At 48.3% G+C, this 17,143-nt stretch overlaps 1 protein-coding gene across 2 annotated transcripts in view; it reads right to left on the bottom strand.

Moving 5' to 3' along the window:
- RAD51B (RAD51 paralog B) overlaps nt 1-17,143 on the bottom strand; it is an 802,721-nt gene that overhangs the window by 16,365 nt on the left and 769,213 nt on the right. Inside the window, exon 11 of one of the 2 annotated variants that reach the window (XM_011994253.1) lies at nt 1,230-2,681. The exons of the other annotated variant lie outside the window; for it this stretch is intronic. Coding sequence (XP_011849643.1) covers nt 2,563-2,681 — 119 coding nt within the window. The 3' untranslated portion in view covers nt 1,230-2,562. Of the gene's footprint in view, nt 1-1,229; nt 2,682-17,143 lie in introns of those variants that run through there. 2 annotated transcript variants of the gene reach the window in all.

The raw sequence follows: 17,143 nt of genomic DNA, 5'->3' as shown, positions 1-17,143 counted from the left end.
CGTGAACCAGAATTAGGTAACGTGGCACCCTTGGAGCAGGAGAGGTGACCGGCTGGAACAGTCGGTCAGGAGGACAGCTGCACTCCCCACCACCTTCTGGGTATGTTGCCAAGGTCTGCCCCTGACAGGATTAGTGGCTTCAGGACAGCTGGAACATTCGCAGTGCCGTTTCCTTATGGTGGGAAGCGACATGATCTTGACTCTGCTTCTGTAGGAGGTGGTGATGAGGAGTAGCTGAAAGCTAGATAGGTTCTTTAAAACCTGTGACAGAAATGGCGTGTGCCAGGCCTACCTGTTTTAAAGGAGCTTTTACAGCAGCTGTTTCCTTCTATGAACTCATTTATTACTCCCTTCATCCACTCATTGGGCATTACTCTATGGGGAACACGGTCCTATGAACCAGACAAAAAAAGCCGAATTGTCTTCGTCCCGTAGTTTTGTTCTTCCCGATTCCCTTCATCATCCTTCCATAAAAGGAGAAGGGCCATTGTTCTCCCCAGCCCCTTTCTTTCTTGTCACATTTGCTTAAAAAAAAAAAAATATATATATATATATATATACACATATATATATATAAATTGGCATTTATTTATTTATTTATTTATTATACTTTAAGTTCTAGGGTACATGTGCACAACGTGCAGGTTTGTTACAAATGCATACATGTGCCATGTTGGTGTGCTGCACCCATTAACTCGTCATTTACCTTAGGTATATCTCCTAAGCGATCCTCTCCCCTCCAGACTCTGAGCTTAGGGTGCTGTGAAAAGGCCTAGGAGAAGGGATGAATCTCCCCCATGGTTGAAAACTCAATGAGCAGCTGTCAAGGTTTATAACTGTCCTCCATGAACCCCTGGAACCCTACTAGGACGCCTTGGAGATGCTCATTACTGATTATTTAAAAAAAAAAGTTTTGGTGTGATTAATTCCCAGTGCCAGGTAGAAACAAAACCTTTCCAAAACTGTTACTGTCAGGGAGAAATTCACCCTGGTGATGTTGTTTAGGATATCAGATACTCTTTGCCTCTTGCCCTGTAAGTATCTGTTGTGGAAAGGACTGAAGAATTTGAATCTCCAAAATAAAATGGAGAATAGACATGGGATAAGAAACAGGAAACACATCTGCTGGACTCTCAGATAATCTTTTTTTCTTAATGTATTTTTCCCTGATTTAGGAAAATGCATGTTAATGGGAGAAAATTTGGAAAAAAAAAATTCCAAAAAAGAAATAAAAGTCAAGTATAATCTTATTGCCCAGATATAGCACTGTTAACATTTTTATACATATTTTTCCAGTTAAAAATGCACATAATACTTTTTTCTTACAGAACTGCTACATGGTATGCATATTGTTTTATAATCTGTTTTTTCTCTTTAATAATGTGGTGTGAACACTTTCCCATGAGATTAAGCCTTCTTCTGACACATAATTTTAATGACTACCTAGTATTCCATCATATAGATGTTAATTTAACTAATACCATATGGTCGAACATTTAGGTTGTGTCCATTTTTTTACTAGTATAAATAACACGATGTAGACACTGGGGAGACTGACTCAGGCTGCTCCCTTGTTCTGGTCATAAGTCACTTAGTCCTTCCTTAAAAGCCATTGGTCATTTGATGGGCCAGACAGACTTCACAACCCTTGCTCCAAACACAAGGACAAATTTAATCTATTCAAGCTAGGAGTGGCCTTGGATGTTCTCTTAATTCCACAGAAACACTCAGTTATACTCAAGACAGTTATACTCAATTCATTTGTTCATAGGTGCATTATTTCAGACCAAACAGCCTCCCTTGACTGATTTCCCTTTGGCCCTGGCCATCTTTTCTACAAGGCAGGCAAGCTTATTGTAACAGCAAAGGAAGCGAAACGCCTTTAGCAAGGTAAACCTGCAGGAGCAACTGGCAGCATGTATTCCAGGGTGAATCATGTTTAAATTATCTTCCATGTTTAGGATTTTCCATGTAAGTGTTCTGCTCCGTCAGAGTGGATAATTGGGAGGGAAAAGAATAAACGTTTCAGCGCTCCTAGCATGCTGAGGCGTTTACCGAAACGCTGTGCTTCTTCTAGGCAGAGGGGAAGGCATCCGCTCAGGAGCACTGAGTAAATACTCAGTGGAGAAATTGGGGCAAAATCTAGGCTGCTGGATCCTAGTTTGTCTCAGCCTCAAGAAACTCAAGCTGCCACAGTGGTGGCGGGGTGCCTTAGTTCACCTCCTGTTTCCACGTCCCTGGTCCTTTATGGCAGCAGCAAGCCAGGGAGAAAATGTACTCTCTGGTGGAGGGCACGGGCTGTGTGCCTGGGACATTTGGTCTGGGGAAGGGTACCTGAGCATGTCACCTGTCACTCCATTGCCCCCTTTCTCATTCTTGTGGCCCTACATACATCTCCAGCGGCCATTGGATGAGATTGCTAAGGACAAAATTCTCATTGGAATGGCAAAGTCTCACGCCTGTAATGCTAGCGCTTTGGGAGACTGAGGTGGGTGGATCTCTTGAGGCCAGGAGTTGGAGATCAGCCTGGGCAACGTCATGAGACCCCACCTCTACAAAAAATTAAAAAATTAACTGAGCATGGTGGCACACCTGTAGTCCTAGCTGCTCAGGAGGCTGAGGTGGGAGGATTGCTGGAGCCCAGTTCAGTTCAGCTTGGGTGGCAGAGCAAGATATTGTCTCTAAGAGAGAGAGAGAAAAAAAAGAAAGTCAAAGTCTAGGCCCTTTTGCCTTTCTCTGAGGCCCTGAGCCTACTGAAGAGGATGATTGAGGAAGACCTGATGGAGAGAGAGTTCAAGGGGTATGGCATAGGAATGTACATAATGGTAGATATGTGCAAAAGAATGTGGGTGGGGAAGAAACATTCGCGTGTGCACACACAAATTCTCTCTCTCTTGCTGTCTCTCTTTTCCTTTCTCTCTCTCTCTCCCCCACCGCCTCACTCACTCATAGCTTAATGGGGTTTCTGAGAGAGGAAATTGTGGTCTCAAATGCACATGAAAAGTCCTGGAACAAGCTCTCAAAAGCGCATGGGGGTGGGGAGCAGGGCGGGTGGGGGAATCACAAGACTGCCCTTAGGCAAACATTTTTGTCCCACCTCTCTTTTCAGCTGTCCTAACGTGTCATCAGACACCCCTGCCCAGCCTGACAGGCCCACATACACAAACAAAGTGCCCCAGTGAGCCATTCCTTTCCCAAGCCGCTGAGGGGTCTTCTGGGAGTTGGAAAGGATTCTTTCTGAGCTGATCTGGCACTGGCTGATGAGCTCAGCTGTCTCCTCTTCTAGGAAAGATTTACTGCAACAGAGCATGGCTGCCTTCCATCCCCCTCTCCAGCCGTCTTTCTTCCAAGCCAGAGACTGAGGTTGGGGAGTTGACAGAGGGAATGCTGGGAACAGATCAATATTTCTTCCCTGGGTGATTGAGGGGCTGCACAGACAGTGGGAGACTCTCTTTGTGCCCATAATTAGATAACAGTGGCATCACTATAAATGCCAGCCCTGAAACATTCCCCACTTCCAGCCAGCTCAGGTGCCAGGCACCTGCATCTTGGCCTCTGGAAACTAAGAAGGAAGGGCCCCGTGCCCATTTGCCAACCTTTTATACTAATGATGTGAAGTCCCTCTTGTCCCATTGGATTTCATCTCTCCCTCCCATCAAACCACCTGCAGAGACAGGCCCTAATCAGTTCCTACTACAATTTTCTTCCCTCTGCCACTGGGACAACTTGGCCCCTACCTGCAGCTTCTGCCCCCTCAGCATCAAAGGGCCCGAGGATCATTGGCTGGTGAGAGCTTGAGAGCCCACCAGAGAGCCCACCGTGGGCCCGGTCCTGTTCCAAGGGCCTCTCACATATTAACTCATTTAGCCCTTAGAACAATTCCATGAGCCGGGCAGTTATTATTCTTGTTTTCTAGATGAGGCTACTGAAACCCAGAGAGGTTCATTAACTTGCCCAAGGTCTCACAGCTACAGAATGGAAGATGTGAACTTAGCAGCCTAGCTCTGGAGTCCTGCCCTCGAGGCCATGCTGTGGGCAGGAATAAAACAGTTCCACTTCAGCCAGCGCTTGCTGCTGGCCCAGTACTGACCTGGAGCCTCAGTCTGACAACAGGACTCTGTCTTGCTTCTGTGCCTAGGTTCCTTCGCTAGAGACCTGGTATGTTCCACTTTCTGGGATATCTTAGGATGCAGGATTCCAACTGTCCCTCATTTCAAGTTCTGGAACCCCACCCTGAGCCCATTCTGATGGCCATGGCCATGGACCTTGATGTTAGATCTCAGACCGTAAGAATGACATATCACTCAGTCCCATATCCCACGCACAGCCAAGAGCACAGTGCCGTGCACACACAGGAGCTGTTCAAATCACATTTGCTGAAGGGAATCAATGCCAAAATGCTCTGTGCCTCAGTTTCCTCATGTACACAATGAGGCAATAAGAATATATCCAGAGTTTTGTAAGAACGAATTAAGTGACTCTATGTCTGGCGTGTGGCCAGTGAACAGTAGGGGCTGGCAGTTACCATTATCGATATAGTGGTCACTTCTATGACACACGGCAGAAGAACTTTGAGCTCTTGGATTCTAATCCTGGCCCTGCCACTTCTCAGATCTATCTTTGGCAATTGAACCAAGTTTTTTCCCATGCTTGCTTTCCCGTTTGAAAAGTTGCACAGTGATACTTGTACCTCACAGAGATTTTGAGAATTATGAGATAATATGTGCAAAGTACTGTACCTGGCCCAGAAAAATATCTCAACAAATGATAGCAAAAATTATTAGTATTATGATTGTTATTATTTTAAAACCGGGATGCATATGCTTACAACATTTGGGGTTACTCAGTATTCTTCCTGTGACAGACTCCTCTCTTTGATACACACACACACACACACACACACACCATTGCACACACCTTTGTACCTCCCTGCTCACATTTATGGTGCAATGAGGACATCTGGGGTTTCAGCCCTAGCTGCAGGGGAGGGGGTTTAGGAGCTTGCATTCATGGAAAGTGTCCATTCCCCCACTCCTAATACTGAGGGGACACAGTATCACAGCCATCTGGAAGGAATGGCTTGACCAGATCCTTCAGGGAATAGGACTGTCAGAGGACAGGGAGGGTGCGCTTCTCTTTGACCACCTACAAGTCACCTGCCTCCTGAGTGTGTGCCCAGCTCCACACAGTCCTAGGTGGTGAGACAGTTTCCCAGGGCTCCATTTCTCCAGCAGGGTCCAGAAGTGAAAGGAGAGAAGAGGAGTGATAGTAGGACTTTGTGGCCCACCCAGGTGGCCGGCTAATCACTTCCACATCCCAGAGGCTCAGCACTGCACATCCAGTGGCTGTTCCAGATCCCTAAAGATCTCCCCAGGCCCGCCAGAGCGCCACATGGTAGCAGGACCCCACCACTCCTTAGCAACAGAGTGAGAGATCCTTGTTGCAGCTGGTTGTGGGGAACCCTTTCATTTTCACTCACAAAAATGAAAAGAAGCAACTCCGCCACCCCACTGGCCACACACACACAGGCGGCCTGGCTCTGGCAAGGTGCAGATGCCCAGGGAAGAAGAGCATCAGACCCATCAGGCTCCTCAGGTTGATTTGATTTGAATCATCGGAAGGATGTAGATTATGATAGCATCATATGGCTGTTTCTTGAGAAGCATCCATAGCATCCATGTTGGGGGTGTGTATTCGGAAGGGATTTATTTACAGATGGAAAAGTCAATGAGGTGGCTCCCCTGTTTGTCTTTATTAATGAATCTGTGACAAGTAAAGCAAACAGAAGAGGTGTCCTGAAGTCTCTAGCATGGCTGTTGTTCAGCGCATCCAGAGTCCCTGGCAGAACCCAGCATGGAGGACAGTCACTCTTCTTGTTCCTACTTCTGGGACTTCTTCCAGCTTCCATTTCCCACTGTCCCTGTCTATGTCACTATGCCACTGGGGACCCAACTCACTCTACTGTTGCTGTCTTCTCCAACCAGCCTCCCTTAACCCACTGGGGGAAAAGATGCTCCACCTCAGCCACCAAAACATAAACGAAGAAAAACTGGAGTTTTAATTTGTTTAAATAGGAAGGAGTGAAGAAAAGAGTCACTGGTGAGATGCACAAGGCCAAACCATCAGAATGAGGTTGGGCAGAGCGGGAAGGGGAGGGGTCCATGGCTGCCTGGCCCATCTCAGGTAGGGGCAGTCACCTGGTGAGAACTTCATGGGGCCATCTATAAAGGCCCCTCCGTGGTGAGAGTGTTGAAGAGGAGACATTCTAGAGGGGCCACTCTGCCCCGCCACCCATGGTCAGCATTGGGTGGATCATGGGCAGATAGAGTAGTGGACGGTTAGCTGAATTATGAAAATGCTGTAACGGGTGAGTCGGCATCATCACCCTCCTAGGAAGAAGGGCTGCAGAGTCACAGAGAATTTGAGGTTGGATGGCCTCTTGTGGGTAATGGGTCTAACCCCAGTTAAGGCAGCCAGGTGGTGTCAACATTTAAGATTCCAGGTAGATTTATTTATACCCGCAGTAAGAAGTTCAGTTCCAGTCCTCAGGCTTAGGAGGTAATAAAGAGGCCCCAGCCCCAGGCACCTGTGCCATAGATAGACTAAAAGCTGAAGACCTCACATTGCCAGGTTTTCTTTGCTCTGGGAACCAGACTGATGGGACAGGCAACCCCCAATGCTGCGGGAGAGGTGACTGGGAACACCCTGCCATGCTGGCAAGCTGGGGGCAGTTACAGATGTAGATCCAAGGGGTGGCCAGACTGGTTTCAAGCCTGCTTGTGGAAAACTGGTTCTTTTTTTAAAAAAAACAGCTGTCAACTTGGCCCCCTGAGCCTGGGTAGACTGGCTGGCCAGGCAGAGCTTGAAGAGATGCATGGCAATTGCAGTCTCAGCTCTCACTCCATCAGTCAGCCCAAACCTCCTTGGAAGCACAGAGGCAGACTGGTGAGTTAGTGAGGCTCTTCACATCTTGCTGGAGGCCGAGGCCAGCACTAGTTTTTGGAATCAGCAACTGGGTGACACCCCATTCGGCTGCTCAGGGTGACCTGTGTGAGGCTAGGCAGAGGATGAATGTGAAGTGTGGGGTGGAGGCAGGGAGGAAGACTTTGAAATGGGCTGGGTCTGAAGTGGCAATAAATGTCAGTGCAACATTAAGAAATACACATCACGGGTACGATCTGAACGCATATGGAATGTGTGTGTTTGTGTGTGTGTATATGTCTGTGTGAGCTAACACAGACATTCCCAGCTTGATGAGCTAACGAAAAAGCCAAAAACTGAAAATGGGAGGGGGGAAAAAGCCCTTTCTATCCCTGTAACCATTAGAAAGAAAATAAAGTCCAAATTGCGTTCAGGGCTGCTGGGACAGAGGAAGAGAGGCAAGAATGGAAAAAACAGGCCATAAAGATGCCAGGGCTCCTTAAGCAGAAACATCTGTGGAAGTCATAAGACTAGGGGCCTGGCCAGGCTTCTAACAAACCCAGGAAGAGGAAAGTCTGTACGGGATCAGGACTACCCTCATCTGCCCTGTGCAGGGCCCCTGGGACCAGCATACGTGCAGAGGAGATACCCTCTCCAGGGCTCAGCCAAGGTCTGGTTTCTAGCAGCAGAGAAAGGGAGAGGGAGGAAGAGACGTTCCTGGGTCGGGAGGGGCCTGTGGCAGTCATGGGGGCAGTGATGTGATAGCCATTTTGAGTGTGTATTTATTTAAAGCTTTAACTCACTGAGGTAGCCTGGTGAGCCACATGTCTCAACTCCTGCAGCTAAAGAAAAAAAAAGTGAAGGCGGGGGGCGGGGAAGGGGAGGGTCAGTTGCTGACCTGCACAGGAATGGGTGGCTATGCTCGCTGTTTGCAAATGTAGGCCAACAGAGGCCAGCTGTTCAAGGCTCACCTCTTCTAATGACTACGAAAATGGCAGCTACCATTTATTGACTCTATTCCACTCTCTGTACCATGTTCCTTGTAAGTATGACGTTACTTAATCCGCCAGTAATTCTGTTATCCCCAGAATGGGTGGAGATGTGCATGTCTGTCTTCAAGGAGATTCTCATATTAGCATTATCATCCTAGGAGGAAACTGAGGCTTAGAGAGGTTAAGGGACTTGCCCCAGGTCACCCAACCAGTACCCGGGAGCTGACCTGCCCTCCTTTCCTCTACAAAACTAACTTGAAAAGCAGCTTTAACCAAGCCTCATTGGGAAAGCAGCTTTGCAAAATCAGCCCAGCATTTATGGAGAAGTTGAGGTCCCTGCAGACCCTCGTGGCTTGTCCATCCCTGTGTTCCATTACATTAGCTTGGGAAAGCAGGAGGGGACTGTAGTGACAGAACACACCAACACCAAACAAAGAAAAGTGGGTTAAAACTCCAACCCCTATAACAATGAGAGAATCCTACTGTCTCTCAAAGAAACTCACAGACGGTGAAAGAAATGAAATCCAGACGGGATCCTACTCGCTTGTCGGAACCGCCAAGGAGCCATTTATCCATTATGAAAGTCACATGTTGTATCTCCTCTTCCTGGAATGCCCCTGTCCCCAGACCTGACCCTGCCAGACCGCATTCATTCAGTTCCTTCACCCACACTGATCTATTCTACACGAGAAATCTTGGTCTCTCTGGGGGCACTCTGGATCTTAATTTCACATGGGGGTAGCTGGAAGGAAAAGCTATCACTGTTGGTTCTAGGGTTCGTGGTCAGGGGACTAAAAGTCCCCCCAGAAAATAAAAAAGTGACATAGCAAGAGGACGGACTGAAGCTGCATCTCCTAGGTAGTTGCCTTGGGGAAATAAAGGATTTTGATCCCGGAGCAGTCATCTCTGTGCTGCTAACACTGACTAGGGTAGGAGCTTGCTGGTACCAGGCTGAGCCTCACATCAGCCCTTTAGAATAGGTTACATCATCTCTGCTGCAAAGGGGAGGAAACCAAAGCTCAGAGAGGGAGCTTACTTACCTAAAGTCACATATTACTGAGTGACAAAGCTGGCATTAGGAATCCACAAGGCTGGGATGAATGCACCCATATGTTCTTTCCTGTGCTCCACTCTGCCTCAAGCTCGAATGTGCCTGTGTTTGCTGGCCAGCTTGTTAAAACCCATTCTGATTCAGTAGGGTCTGAGATTCTGCTTCTGTAACAAGCTCCCAGGTGATGCTCTTGCTGCAGGTTCCAGGCCCGCCCTTTGAGGAGCGAGGATCTATATCATGCCGCCCTTTTAAATGCACCATGTCTGCCATTTGGGCTGGCATTTCTCTGTCTCTTCAATGCAGCTTTCCCACCAGAATGCCAGAACTGACCAAAAGCCACACTGTGCAGCCCAGTCAGCTATGCTATGTACCCAATTATTGTAAATCTTACTCTTCCCTATGACTTGGCTGAGTGTTAAAAACCCGGCATCAGCCTTGGGTAACAAAGGCTGGCGGAGGCCTGCCTCGGTGCCGCTCAGAAGCTATGGAGGAGGAAGCTGCTCTGTGGGACTGGGGTAGGACTTGATACAGTTCTGGATCTTGGGCGGGATGGATGTGCTGAAATCTCTCTCATATGGCCTCTCCCACAAGCTGATGGGAATTTCCTGCTCAGACCAGCAGAGGAATTAGGGGTTTGCTTCTTCAGGGCCAAGCTCAGTGGGAAAAGTAGGAGCAAGCAAGAAAGCAAGGGGCTGCCTTTGTGTGAGCCCAGCTGTCTTGGGTTCCTGGTTCTGCTCCATTTATAGCTGGGGGAGGGATCTTCTCCAGCTCATAATTACAGCCTGAGATTCTGCATTTTCCCAGGGCTTGCTCAAAGGCTCTGAGTACAAATCTTTCAAGAGGGCTGGGGTGATCTGCATTCCACAGAAAGGAGGGGCTGGGAGAGGCTGGAGCTCAGGTTTGCTTTCCAGCACAAAGACAAGCTAGAAAGACAACCAGAAAACCCAACCGCAACCTCTGCCGTGCTCTGACCACTCTCCCCCTCTTTTGCATGGACAGAGGGATTCCTTCTTTCAAGACACTACCGAGCGCCCCTTATGCGCAGGCACTGTGCTGGACACTGACATATAGCAGACAGCAGGATCCCTGGCTGCTGGCCCCAGGAGCTCAAAGCTGGAAGGAGCCAACTTTTTTTTTTTTTTTTTTTTCATACAGAGTTTTGTTCTTGTTGCTCAGGCGGGAGTACAATGGTGTGATCTCGGCTCACTGCAACGGCACGACCTCAACTCACTGCAACCTCCGCCTCCTGGGTTCAAGTGATTCTCCTGCCTCAGCCTTCCAAGTAGCTGGGATTACAAGTGTCCGCCACCACGCCCAGCTAATTTTTGTATTTTTAGTGGAGATGGGGTTTCACCATCTTAGCCAGGCTGGTCTCAAACTCCTGACCTCAGGTGATCCACCCACCTCAGCCTCCCAAAGTGCTGGGATTACAGGGCTGAAACACCGTGCCCGCCATGGAAGGAGTCAACTTTTAAAGGGGGTGACTGGATTCCCATGGGGTACGTGCTGAGAATGGGAGTGTCTGTGAAGCCGAGTTAACGTGTTCTGTGCACATTCCCTACCTGGCTGCGCTGATCATGACACCTGGCCCTCCTCTTTGGACCCACTCACCTGCTCTCACACTGCTTTGCCAACATGGGTCTCCCTTTACTCCCTGGCCTGCCCCCACCTCCCCTGACATCACCCTTTAGAATCCATTGGACACCTTGGTTAAAACCAGAGGAACACATGGGCTTGCATTTCCATGGGCATCTGGAACCGATCGGCACAAGGGCCGGTGAGGTTCTTGGGCACGCTGCAAATGTTTGCCTTGGTCAAAAATAAAGGTGTGTAGAGGGGAAAGGTCAGGTCAGGCAGGGAGGAGACAAGAATCAAGGCTGGGTGTGCACCATGGAAGACTGAGCTGGGGAGTTGCTACAGGTCCATCTGGTTACTTGAGGCTCATGACTGCCCAGCTCTGAACAGTCCTCAGGGTGAATCACTGCCCTCGGAACAGGACTATCGCAGCTCTGCCTCTCCATGCCAGCCTCGGAGAGTTCTGATTGCAGTTTTTCACTCCTCTTTAATTATCTTCTCTTCCATAGGCTAGGAGGTGATGGGGGTAAGAGGGGGGGAGGCTGGAGGAAGACTGATTGCAGCTGATTCACTATGAAACGCAAAGCGTAAACCGCCGTAGATGCTTTGCAGGGCCTCGATGAGATCTGCAGCAGATGAGCCGTTGCCTTGGCGACGCTAATGAAAAGCAGGCTTCAGAGAGGTCCAAGAACCCCTGTGGGCTGAGTTATCTCCCCCCGCTGCAGCTCTCCTTGCCTCCCCACCAACAGCCTCAGATCAAACTCCCCGAATATTTATAAAATCTCTACCAGAAACAGAGAAAGTCAGCCGCCCAGCCAGGCGTCTGCCCACGTCTTTCCGGAGCTGCTCGGGTGACACTCTCCAACGTGGCTCATTATTCTGTTTTTCTTCCTTGCAGTGAGCAGGACAACCAGAGAGAGAGAGAGAGTAGGGGGAGAAAAAAATGTTTGCTCTGCCCTGTTCCAGCTGATTTTGACTTGGGGAATTTACTTAGCATTTAGGGGCCTTACCTGGGACAGGTCATCCTGTCCCCAGCCCCTCCCTACCCTTCTGCCCTCTAGTTTGTTGCTCGCTTTATCCCACCTTTGTTAAAGATGGGCTCTGACTTAGAGCCTGTATGGCTATTCCTTGGTTGCTTGTTTAGCCCATCAGCCTCCTGCCTGGGGCTCCTCGTCAGCCCCTGGGAAAGTCCAAGGGGAGACTCGCTAAGAAGCTCTCTGCACTTCCACAATGGAGATGCGAGGGATGATGGGGATGGGCAGCAAAAGGAGCTGGCCTCCCTGCCATGGTGAAGCAGGAATTGGGCTTATTCCCTCTGAAGAAAAGGGAGTTCCTGAAATTCCCCATGGGGAGACAGCAGGGAATCAAGGCTGGTCTGAGAAAATCTAGGTGACCACCACCTTTTTTTGCCTGCTGGTTATTAAAATGCAAAGAACTTAAAAAACAGAGTATACAGAAGTGGGATGCACCTCTTTGGGTTGTGTCCTGCCAGAAAATGGGAAGGCTCCATTTGCCCAGTTGAGTATATCCCAAGAATGCCCTTCCTGATCGCCACATCCTATGGGTGATGCAGACTTCTATGTAGAGAGGCATCAAGAGCTTGTGGCAAGTCCTGGATTGGGCTAAGAGGGTTGAATGTATTGAGTGTAATGCTCAGCTCTGCCAAACCCTGAGGGCTTAGCCTGGCAAGTTATAAAACCTTCCTCTCTCTCGGTTTCCTCATCTTCAGAAAATGAGGATGGGACTAGGTAGTCTTTAAGACCTCTTCTAGTTCGATGATTCCTCAATAACAATGGAAGAAAAAGGCCGGGCGTGGTGGCTCAAGCCTCTAATCTCAGCACTTTGGGAGGCCGAGACGGGCGGATCACGAGGTCAGGAGATCGAGACCACCCTGGCTAATACGGTGAAACCCCATCTCTACTAAAAAATACAAAAAACTAGCCAGGCGACGAGGCGGGCGCCTGTAGTCCCAGCTACTTGGGAGGCTGAGGCAGGAGAATGGCGTAAACCCGGGAGGCGGAGCTTGCAGTGAGCTGAGATCCGGCCACTGGGCGACAGAGCCAGACTCCGTCTTAAAAAAAAAAAAAAAAAAAAAGGAAGAAAAAAATTGCCATATGGTATAAAGTACTAACATGAACAGAATTCATGGGCCAAATGTGGGGTCCAGGTGGTAAACAATACAAGTGATAAAGCAGGAGAAGAATCGATGGAAGTGTTGGGAACCTTTCATGGAGGTGAAACCTCAAGTCACCTTGAAGGACGAAAGAGATTTGGACAGAAATAAGAACAGCTGGGTAGGTGCAGATGAGCAGATGCTGGGAGTAGGCAAGGAGCGCAGTGGCACAGGTGAGCTGGCTGGAGGTGAGGAAACACTGGGAGGTAAGGTTCTATAAGGAAGGCTGATCGGGCTGGGAGGGCAGTGCTACGGGAGCATGAGCATTAGAGAGAAGCAAAGAGGCTTTCTCGATTGTAATAGCTCCTGCTTCCTTAAGATTAATGAAACTGCTTTGAGTGACTCCCACCAACACCCTGGCTATAAGAGGTGGAAGGAAACCAGATCAGTAACAAGATCAGGACGCTCAGCCATTGGCTCCTGTGGCCCCAAGGAGGTCGTAGGTCCCGGCAGCTGAGGGATCTGACTCTCCAGAGACATGTCCTTTTGTCACCTTTCTGCCAAGGAGGCCAGCCAAGTGGCACAGGCTGGTGGGGATTAGAGTCAGGGAGTGTGAGAGGAGGAAAACAAGCCCTCCACTGTGTCAGGAGCATGAGACAGTGACACCTGAATGACCCTGAGGCACGAGGTGTTGGGCAGAAACCCAGCCCCGGCACGGGGGGTCGGGGGACGCCTGGGCATCTGGAGGACTCTTCTAGGAAACCTCTAAAGCTCCTTCCTCCGGTTTTCATTGGCTAAGCTCACCCCTGCCAGGCCTTCATCTGGTGACTGGAGTGGCCTGTGCTGTGGCCCACACATTAGGGAGTCTGTTCTGGCTTACCTCCAGCCGTGGATGAAGTGTCCACAGGTTAAAGGAACATGGCCCCCAAGACCCACACATGCCCTGCTATTGGACATTGGACCGTGCCTTGTGCACTCTGATCCTCGAGTTCCCTAGTCAGTTCCCTGAGCCTAAGCCCAAGGCCAAGGTGTGGGTGGACCACATCACCGGTGTGCACACCCATAGGCCTCAGGTGGTGACCAGGGGTGGCTTGAGGGCACTGCGGAGCTTGGACATGCGAGCTGAGTGCCCACACATGTGTGCTCAAGGCCCTTCCTAGTGCTAAATTGAGCCAGGGTCTGAAACCAGCCCAGGCGAGCTCCCCCCAGGTCACCACATTCCAGTGTGGAATTCTGAGGGGTCCACGGGTTCTAAATTCAAGCTTGGCCTTCACCATATCCAGAAGGTGCATTTGTCAAGGCAAGAGGAGAGAACATATTCTATGTAATAGTTTGTTAACTTGATTTGTAACTTTCAAATATTTGGACATATAAAAGCTGGTCTACATTGTACCCTTACCTGGACCCCCAAAAAGTATGTGGGGGAGTCTCTATTTCCTAAACTCATTTTACAGCTTCTCCACCCACTTACATCACTATTAGGGGATCACCCTGTCTCCGAAGAGTGTCACCCCTTTCTGGCAGGTCTGCAGTTCCTGTAGACAAACCTGTTGGGTAAAGCCAATGGACATGAGGCCTTAGTGAGCCACAGCACCTGCCACCACCAGCTGAGGCCCGACATTTATTTTTAAAATTTTTTTATTTTTTATTATACTTTAAGTTCTGGGATACATGTGCAGAATGTGCAGGTTTGTTACATAGGTATACACTTGCCATGGTTGTTTGCTGCACCTATCAACCTGCCATCTACATTAGGTTTTTCTCCTAATGCTATCCCCCCCAGCCCCCCACCCGCTGACAGGCCCTGGTGTGTGATGTTCCCCTCCCTGTGCCCATGAGTTATTGTTCAACTACTGCTTATGAGTGAGGACATGTGGTGTCTGGTTTTCTCTTGTGTCACTTTGCTGAGAATGATGGTTTCCAGCTTCATCTATGTCCCTGCAAAGGACATGAACTCATCCTTTTTTATGGCTGCATACTATTCCATAGTGTATATGTGCCACATTTTCTTTATCCAGTCTATCATTGATGGGCATTTGGGTTGATTCCAAGTCTTTGCTATTGTGAACAGTGCCACAATAAACATATGTGTGCATGTGTCTTTATAGTAGAATGATTTATAATCCTTTGGGTACATATCAAGTAATGGGATTGCTGGGTCAAATGGTATCTCTGGTTCTGGATCCTTGAGTAATTGCCACACTGTCTTCCACAATGGTTGGACTAATTTACACTCCCACCAACAGTGTAAAAGCGTTCCTATTTCTCCCATCCTCTCCAGCATCTGTTGTTTCCCAACTTCTTAATGATTGCCGTTCTTACTGGCATGAGACGGTATCTCATTGTGGTTTTGATTTGCATTTCTCTAATGACCAGTGATGATGAGCTTTTTTTCATGTTTTTTGGCCACATAAATGTCTTCTTTTGAGAAGAGTTTGTTCATATCCTTTGCCCACTTTTTGATGGGGTTGTTTTTTTCTTGTAAATTAGTTTAAGTTCTTTGTAGATTCTGGATATTAGCCCTTTGTCAGATGGATAGATTGCAAAAATTTTCTCCCATTCTGTAGGTTGCCTGTTCACTCTTATGATAGTTTCTTTTGCTGTGCAGAAGATCTTTAGTTTAATTAGATCCCATTTGTCAATTTTGACTTTTGTTGCCATTGCTGTTGGTGTTTTAGTCATGAAGTCTTTGCCCATGCTTATGTCCTGAATGGTATTGCCTAGGGTTTCTTCTAGGGTTTTTAATGGTTTTAGGTCTTACGTGTAAGTCTTTAATTTATCTTGAGTTAATTTTTGTATAAGGTGTAAGGAAGGGGTCCAGTTTCAGTTTTCTGCATATGGCTAGCCAGTTTTCCCAACACCATTTATTAAAGAGGGAATCCTTTCCCCATTGCTTACCTTTGTCAGGTTTGTCAAAAATCAGATGGTTGTAGATGTGTAGTGTTATTTCTGAGGCCTCTGTTCTGTTCCATTTGTCTATATATCTGTTTTGGTACCAGTACCATGCTGTTTTGGGTACTGTAGCCTTGTAGTATAGTTTAAAGTCAGGTAGTGTGATGCCTCCAGCTTTGTTCTTTTTGCTAAGGATTGTCTTGGCTACATGGGCTCTTTTTTGGTTCCATATGAAATTTAAAGTAGTTTTTTCCTAATTTTGTGAAGAAAGTCAATAGTAGCTGGATGGGGATAGCACCGAATCTACAAATTACTTGGGGCAGTATGAGGCCCGACATTTCTTTCCAGGTGCCAAAGCCTCTCTGCTGTGCCTTCCCTCAGACTGCTTGTTGTACAGATGCTCCTTGACTTACGATGAGATTACATCCAGATAAATGCAGGGTGAGCTGGAAATACCACAGGTGAAAATGCACTGAATCCACCTAACCTCCTGAGCATTACAGCTGAGCCTAGCCCACCTTCAGTACACTTGGAACACTTCCGCAGCCCAGAGCTGGGCAACATCACCTAGCAGCACAGCATGCTATAAGGCATTGGCTCTTTACCTTCCTGACCAGCTGGCTGATCAGGAGCCATGGCTCACGCCACCACCCAGCATCACAGGAGAGTGTGGTGCTGCTTTCTACTGAGTGCCTATCACTTTTGCACCATCATAAAGTCGAAAAATCACAACTAGGGGACCGTCTTTACTTTGAATGCTCTCCTCCTATCCTGTCTTAAAGGCAGATTACTTAATAAAGAAAGCCTGAGAGCCTGGTCAAAGGTAATCTATCCCTTCTCCTAAAAATATCCTAAATTACAGTTGCAATTCTATTATATTAATAAAAGTAATTAATACTTATGAAAAAAACTGAATCTCACAGGAGGGAAGAAAGTGAAAAGCAGGAGCTCCCTCAGCCTCCTGAGCCCCAGCCGCCCTTCTCCAGAGATGACCGCCAAAGCACAGCTGCCATGTCCCCGCCCCGTGTGGAATTGGCCTGTGCACATACAAGGCTATACTGTGCTGAGGCTCCCATCTGTTCCTTGAGATCTCCAAGGGAAAAAGGATTAAAGAGAGGTTACAACAGAATCTTGGGGAAATGGGGCTGGTTGGATGGGTCTGAGAGAGGAAAATAACTGAAAGGGAAGAAGAGAGTCATGGCCACCCAGGGAGGGGACAGTGGGAGGTGTGGGCAGGCGTGTGCACATAGGATGGTGGGGGTTCAAGAAGGGCTACAGCTAAGAACAAAATCAGTGGAGGTGACTGAGGAACAGCTGAGTGGAGCAGCAGGGGCAGAATAAAGCCCATGTGTATAACAGTGCCTCTTCCATGCGGGTCACTGTCCCAAACACTTCCCACTCAGTGACTCACTTCATCTTGCCCAGAGTGCCCATTTGCAGATGAGGAAGCGGAGGTGCCGAGCACTAAGTAGTCCAAGGTCACACAGCTACTCAAACGCAGGACAGGCCTCCTCCAAGGTCACATAGCTACTCAAAGGCAGGATAGGCCTCCTCCAAGGTCACATAGCTACTCAAAGGCAGGATAGGCCTCCTCCAAGG

This window comes from Mandrillus leucophaeus, unplaced genomic scaffold, assembly GCF_000951045.1.
Source record: "Mandrillus leucophaeus isolate KB7577 unplaced genomic scaffold, Mleu.le_1.0 Scaffold448, whole genome shotgun sequence".
NCBI classification, from domain to species: domain Eukaryota; kingdom Metazoa; phylum Chordata; class Mammalia; order Primates; family Cercopithecidae; genus Mandrillus; species Mandrillus leucophaeus.
The sequence above is the reverse complement of the archived record's forward strand: the minus strand, read 5'-3'. Positions and strand labels throughout refer to the sequence as shown.